The sequence below is a fragment of the Rhinopithecus bieti genome, unplaced genomic scaffold, assembly GCF_001698545.2.
Source record: "Rhinopithecus bieti isolate Rb0 unplaced genomic scaffold, ASM169854v2 scaffold_24392, whole genome shotgun sequence".
NCBI lineage: Eukaryota > Metazoa > Chordata > Mammalia > Primates > Cercopithecidae > Rhinopithecus > Rhinopithecus bieti.
In genome coordinates this window covers 2,969,023-2,976,496 of record NW_016812542.1, presented here as the reverse complement: position 1 = coordinate 2,976,496, position 7,474 = coordinate 2,969,023, and the positions used below count along the sequence as shown (strand labels likewise).

Here is a 7,474-nt window from a genome sequence, read left to right as displayed (position 1 = left end):
AATTATAGTTCCTCAAGTTTTCTCTACTGTTGGACATTTATATTATTTTAAATGTTTTGTTGTTATAATGCTGGGATAAGCAACATCTTTGTGCATTAAACTTTTTATTTATTGTTATTTCTTTAATATACTGAGTGGTTATGGATTGTAATCTCTTTAAAGTAATTTGTTTATTTTGGCATAATCTATCCACTGCTCAATATATTCTTTTCAGTAGACCGTGTGAATATTTTTTTGTTATAAATTATCACAGATTCACGAAGGGATGATTTTAGGCCAGGTGCGGTGGCTCACGCCTGTAATTCCAGCACTTTGAGAGGCCAAGGCAGGAGGATCACTTGAGCTCAGGAGTTTGAGACCAGCCTGAGCAACACAGTGAGACCTTGTCTGTACCAAAAATAAAAAAAAGTAGCAGGTGTAGCAGCATGTGCTTCTAGTCCCAGCTACTCGGGGGCCCGAAGTGGGAGAACTGCTTGAACGCAGGAGATCAAGGCTGCAGTGAGCCGTGATCACGCCACTGCACTCCAGCCTGGGCGACAGAGTGACCCTGTCTCAAGAAACAAGAAGGGACAATTTAAAAAATAAAAGAGTGATGTGTAATCTTTTACAACTTTCCCTTTAAAAAGCGTATATTGTTTGCCAAGTCATAGAACTTAAGTTATTTTAATTTAATATCATTTTGCTGTAGACAGAATTTGTGGAAGGGGAAGAACACGATCACAGAATAACAAGTCGAATTAACCTAATAGATCTGGCAGGCAGTGAGCGCTGCTCTACAGCTCATACTAGTGGAGATCGACTAAAGGTAAATGGAATGGTTTTCTCCTTTGGATGAAATTTATTCCTGAGGTCATTATTTTAAGGAGAATACAAACTGAATACACTTAACCTCCCCCCCAAATACATCTTTATCTGCAGTTTATAGACTGCAATGCTGTGGCTGAAAAGAGATATGTACTTTTGGTTATGATTAACTTTTAAAGAAAATATGTTTGAGTCATAAGAAAGTTGGTAGTTTATAGAAAAAAGTATTTATAGACAGGTGTTGTGGCATGTGTCTGTAGTCCCAGCTACTTGAGAAGCTCAGGTGGGAGGATCGCTTGAACCTGGATGGTCGAGGCTACAGTGAGCCATGTTTGTGCCACTGCACTCTAGCCTGGGCAACAGAGTGAGACTCTGTCTCAAAAAAAAACAAAAGAAAAAAGTGTTTACTCAGTAATTATATGAGGGGAGAAATATATTTTGTGAAATAAATTTCTTGCTGAGAAGTATTTTAAGTTAAAATTTTTTTTTTCTTGCATGCAGGAAGGTGTGAGTATTAATAAGTCCTTGCTAACTTTGGGAAAAGTTATATCTGCACTCTCTGAACAAGCAAACCAAAAGAGAGTTTTTATTCCTTATCGTGAATCTGTTCTTACATGGCAAGTATCTTTTGACGTATAAAGAATTGTATAAAATATAGCGAATACTATAGGCAAAAGAATGATAGACTGACTTCATTAACTTTGCGATGGAGAAAGGTGGTAAGCATTATGAAATCTAGAGCCAAACTACCTGGATTTGAATCTCAGCTCAGCACCTTATAAGCTCTGTGATTTTGGGTAAATTACTTAATTTCCTCATCTGTAAAATAGGAATAAAATCAGTTAGTGAGGGGTAAGTGAGGATTATTAGTTTTAGGGGTAAGTGAGGATTATTAGTTACAATTCTTATTACATAATATGTACTATATGAGTGTAAATAACTGTTCTTGTACTTAACTATTATTTGTGCCTGATGTTTGAACATATATGGTACTACCAAACATATTGGTAGTTGTATAAAGAGAAATTGAATTATTTTGTTTGCTTACTACACAGTGACTAATACATGGGTGCTCAAAAATGTTTTCATTAGTGAATGTATATTTAATTTTCAATATGTTACATTCAGATTACATCTGTATGGATTTCATATTCAGTTCTGATAGGCATTTACGATAAGGACTGCATCTTTACTTGAGGGTAATGTGTTTTTATAATTGGTTTATTATAATGTGGTTGCCACCTTGAAACCTGTAAGGGAAAATCTGATTTTTTTCATGTCTTATGAAAGTTAAAAATAGTGATATTCATTTTGCACTGATATATGTTTTAAGTCTCATACCGTTTTTCTCTAAAATAAAGATTTTGCTTATAGTACAATGTAGAATTTTTGTTTCAATGTTCATTCATCATTTTCTACATTTATTGAGCACCTACTTCAAAAGGTTGTGGTAGCACTGGGAATACAAAGATGACTAAGACACATAGCACCTTCCCTATGGTAGCTCACAGTCACAAATACTTGATGATTAACCACATTTTAAAATCTCTGCCCAGATTGTTGCCTCCTCAAACAATATAAAAAGTGTAAGAGAGAAAAAGTGTTCATGAGATCTAGAAATAGTTAGAAATACCAGAAAAAGTTTTAAATGGTATTTGAATAGAGTATAATAATGCTGTATTATATACCCTATTGATTTGTTTTGTACTTTCTAGATAATTACTGTTATTAAGTTGTTTTAGAAGCAAAGTCTTATTATGACTTTTTTTTCTTGCAGGCTGTTAAAAGAAAGTCTGGGTGGAAATTCAAAAACTGCAATGATTGCTACGATTAGTCCTGCTGCCAGCAACATAGAAGAAACATTAAGCACACTTAGATATGCTAACCAAGCCCGTTTAATAGTCAACATTGCCAAAGTAAATGAAGATATGAATGCTAAGTTAATTAGAGGTGAATATTTTCTCGGAATTTAAAAATTATTTTGCCACAATTTAGTCTCAGGTATTATTAGTTGCAGTCTTAAAATATGCAATTTATGAACATCAGAGGTTTTTTTCTATAACTATTTTTTTTTTTTTTTTTTGAGACGGAGTCTTGCTCTGCCGCCCAGGCTGGAGTGCAGTGACCGGATCTCAGCTCACTGCAAGCTCCGCCTCCTGGGTTCACGCCATTCTCCTGCCTCAGCCTCCCACGTAGCTGGGACTACAGGCGCCCGCCACATCGCCCGGCTAGTTTTTTGTATTTTTTAGTAGAGATGGAGTTTCACCGTGTTAGCCAGGATGGACTCGATCTCCTGACCTCGTGATCCGCCCATCTCGGCCTCCCAAAGTTCTGGGATTACAGGCTTGAGCCACCGCGCCCGGCCTCTATAACTATTTTAATAGATTCTAGTCATCAGCCTATAGTGATGGAGGATGATAAGTAGAAGGACAGATAATAAATAAGAAGAAAGACAATTAGAAAAAGAACATAGAAAACAGAGTCCGGGTAAGGGGGAAACAGTAAGCATTAAACAATAAATTTACACACTGAGTCATAGATGTGTGCAGCAAAAAACCAATAAAACTATTTACTGTTTTTCTTTTATGACCTCTCTTCCATTGACATTTTATGTACTAGCTCTGCTCATGCTTAGTTCATTGACCCAAAGACAATTTGAGCTTGAGTTTCTAGTATAGGTTGAACTTCATTTATGCTAAATACTGCTTTCTGTTTATCTCTTGGTAATCATCAATTTAGGATAGACTTTAATGCCTGCAAGAAATCTTGATTTGTACAGTTTTATCTTTGCTGATGTAGAACTATCATCTTTTCATGCCCCTTTGCCCTCTTGCCCTTTTTAGCAGAAGGTGATAGACACTTCAGATATGTGAGCCAGAGAAGAATCTGTTTTCTCTATCCTGGTCCATCCTTTCCCTTTTGGATCCCTTGCGTTTCACAAGTGGGACTGTTTTCATTAAAAATAAGTATTCTGGGCCGGGCGCAGTGGCTCACACCTATAGTCCCAGCACTTTGGGAGGCCGAGGCAGGCGGACCATTTAAGGTCAGGAGTTCGAGACCATGCTGGCCAACATGGGGAAACCCTGTCTCTACTAAAAATACAAAAATTAGCCAGATGCAGTGATGGACACCTGTAATCCTGGCTACTTGGGAAGCTGAGGCAGGAGAATTGCTTGAGCCCGGGAGGCAGAGGTTGCAATGAGCCGAGATTGCACCACTGCACTCTAGCCTGGGCGACAGTGAGACTCTGTCTAAATAAATAAATAAATATTCTGAATTCTAGCTTGAAAAACCTTTGATTTTGGCTGTTCTGCCTAGTGAATAGCCATTCTTTTATTTTTTTACTTTTTAAATAAACTTACTTCCACTTTAAGAATTCCTCTTTTGCCTCTCGAAAGTGTCCCACTTTGGTCAATACATTATACAGCTTTCCTACTTATGAACAGGGAAAGTTAATTAATATGGGAGCATATTTCAGGTTAAGACTAAGTAAAGATTTATAGGTTATATAAGTAAAATAAAGCTGATTTCTCCAATATTCTATTTTATTTAGTAATACTGTATTTAAAACTTCAAATGAAATAGAAGATTGGAGGATTATGCTTACTGTGGCAATTATATATTAAATGTTATTATTCATGCATCTTTGTATAAATCTTCAGAATTGAAGGCAGAAATTGCAAAGCTAAAAGCTGCTCAGCGAAACAATCGGAATATTGACCCTGAACGATACAGGCTCTGTCGGCAAGAAATAACATCCTTAAGAATGAAACTGCATCAACAGGAGAGAGACATGGCAGAAATGCAAAGGTAGAATATAGTCAGTACTCTAAATGTTAAGTGTGTTGTTCTGGAATCATAGGAATTGCAGGGACCTCAAGAGGATACTGAATCTTTTTCCCTACCTTCCTTATGAATAGAGCAGCCCACTCCCAGATTATCATATTTTAAATATTACTAGGTAGTTCCTTAATTTTCACTGATTGTCTCTTGACTCTCAATCTTATATATCTGGATGTTTTAACTCTTATTATTTTCTTTGCCTTTGGAAAGAGTGTGGAAAGAAAAGTTTGAACAAGCTGAAAAAAGAAAACTTCAAGAAACAAAAGAGTTACAGGTATTATTTCAACTTTCTAAACTGATTTGAAAATAAAAGAAATATGCCAAGAAATAAATATCGCCAATATGCCAATGCATGTAAATTTAATGTTTCAAATACTTACTGTATACTGACTCTGTACAGAGCAATACCATAAGGAAAATTAATATAAAGAAATGTTAAGATGAAGACTGATTGCTTAGAGCCAGTCCATAAGCTAGTTGGAAAGTTAAAATATGAATAAACCATCTTGTTATATTTACTTTGGTTCTACAAATATATAGTAAGTGTCTATGCTGTGCCAGGAACAGGGGAAGCCAAGGTTATTAAATACAGTTTCATCCCTCAGAGAGTTTGTGATCCAGAGAGAGATTTACAAAACGTAAATAGAAGACTGAAATGCAATGTGATTTCATTAGATTGAGCCATAAGCATTGCCATTTTTGTAGGTAAAGAATGGTTGAACACTGGCAGTTTCATATGGCTGAACCTAATGTAATGAAAAGTATTTCAAGTGATTGGAGGAGGGGAGTACTATAAGAATTCAGGAGAAGGAGGGAAAATTCCGTGGTGTGGCCAATCCAACCTCATAGAAGAGGTGGCATTTGAGATGGGCTTTGAAGTTTGTGTAAGATTTTAATAGGAAGAATAAAGGAAGAGAGCATTCTCGGAAGAGAAAATTCTGAAAGTAAAGGTAGAAAAGTTTGAGGTGTCTTTAGAAAGGGTATGTAGATCAGTTTTATTGGAAGCAGTTTATATGAGATCGTAAGGAGATACAATTGGAAAGATATGTTATGATTAGTTTATGTAGGACTTGATTTCCAGGCCAAGGAAATTAAGTTTTATCCTGTAGGAAGTGAGAAACTGTTGAAAGTGACCAGGGATTTACATTTTGAGAATATCCTTTCAAGAGAATTAACTGGCATAGGATATAAGATGGATTGAAAACAGAAGCTGTTGATGGTGATTAGGAGGCTGCTTCCATAGTTTTGGTGTGAGTTGATGGGGGCCTAAGGTGACAGCAATGAAGACACAACAAAAGAAACTGATCTATTCTGAAGACCGTCAGTCAGTATGAATAGATCCAATTTGGTGATGATAGATTGATATATGAGTAGACTGAGGATGGTGAAGGACAAAGAAGGTAGGGAGATAACAAAGGAGAGATTCTAAGGAAGGAGGAGAGAGTCTAAAAAACCTTTAGGGCCAGGCACGGTGGCTCATGCCTGTAACCCCAGCACTTTGGGAGGCTGAGGCAGGTGGATCACCTGAGGTCAGGAGTTCGAGACCAGCCTGGTCAACATGGCGAAACCCTATCTCTACTAAAAATACAAAAATTAGCCGGGTGTGGTGGTAGGTGCCTGTAATCCCAGCTACATGGGATGCTGAGGCAGGAGAATTGCTTGAACCCAGGAGCCAGAGGTTGCAGTGAGCCGAGATCATGCCACTGCACTCCAGCCTGGGTGACAGAGCGAGACTCCGTCTCAAGTAATTTAGTGAGACTTCATATACAATTGTTCTAATGTTTAATATAGACCATTTGTTTTAGGTGAATTTAACAATTTCATACTGTGATTAAGATTAATTTCTTTTTCTGACTTCTACCAGAAAGCAGGAATTACATTTCAAATGGACAATCATTTACCAAACCTTGTTAATCTGAATGAAGATCCACAACTATCAGAGATGCTGCTATATATGATAAAAGAAGGAACAACTACAGTTGGAAAGTATAAACCAAACTCAAGCCATGATATTCAGTTATCTGGGGTGCTGATTGCTGATGATCATTGGTATGTTAATCCTTTAAAAAAAAGAAAAGGCACCTGTTTATATCTTGATAACATGTGGTTTCCTTCATATGGCATATTCATTGATACTTATTGTTTGGTATAATTCTTCAAACCTATTGTTTAGTCAGGAAAAACGTATATTCTGAGTGTGTTGTAAGAATGATAGGTCAGTTACTGTCAATATAAAGTACAGTGTAAAGCTCTGTTTTTGTTTTGGCATACTTGATCTGTTGATTGAAGAATTATAATGATGCACATGAAAATAAACTATCTATCTTACATAACAGAATTTGTGGTTGGATTGACCAATTTAAAAATGTTATTTTATGTGAATTTTGTTCATATGAATGGAATGATACTTGTATATATTGTTGGAATGATAGTATATGTAAACTTTTTTGACTCTACATTGTGTTTCTAAGATTTATGTACATTGGTCCTGTTTTATTTTCACTGCTATGAAGCATTCCGTTGTATGAATTTATCTCTTATAAAGTTTGGAAAGCGCTTTTAAATTGTATGTCTAAGAGAAGAGATACTAGGTTGTAGAATATGTGCATGTTCAACTTTAGTAGATAATTTCACATTATTTTCCAAAATGGATTTTTACTCTCATTGGCCTTGAGAATACCTGTTACTCTACATCCTTGCCAATATTTAGTACTGTCAGACTTTAATTTATGCCAATCTGATGAACATAAAATAGTATATCATTATGGATTCGTTTTACATTTCTTTTTTTTTTTTTTTTTTTTTTTTTTTTTTTTTTTTTTTTTTG

At 35.9% G+C, this 7,474-nt stretch overlaps 1 protein-coding gene across 1 annotated transcript in view; it reads left to right on the top strand.

The window, feature by feature from the left end:
• Positions 1-7,474, top strand: part of KIF14 (kinesin family member 14) — a 69,778-nt gene that overhangs the window by 16,559 nt on the left and 45,745 nt on the right. The window contains 6 exon segments of the mRNA XM_017896445.1: positions 689-805; positions 1,306-1,421; positions 2,582-2,754; positions 4,467-4,614; positions 4,858-4,921; positions 6,512-6,696. Of these exon segments, the coding sequence (XP_017751934.1) occupies positions 689-805; positions 1,306-1,421; positions 2,582-2,754; positions 4,467-4,614; positions 4,858-4,921; positions 6,512-6,696 (803 nt within the window).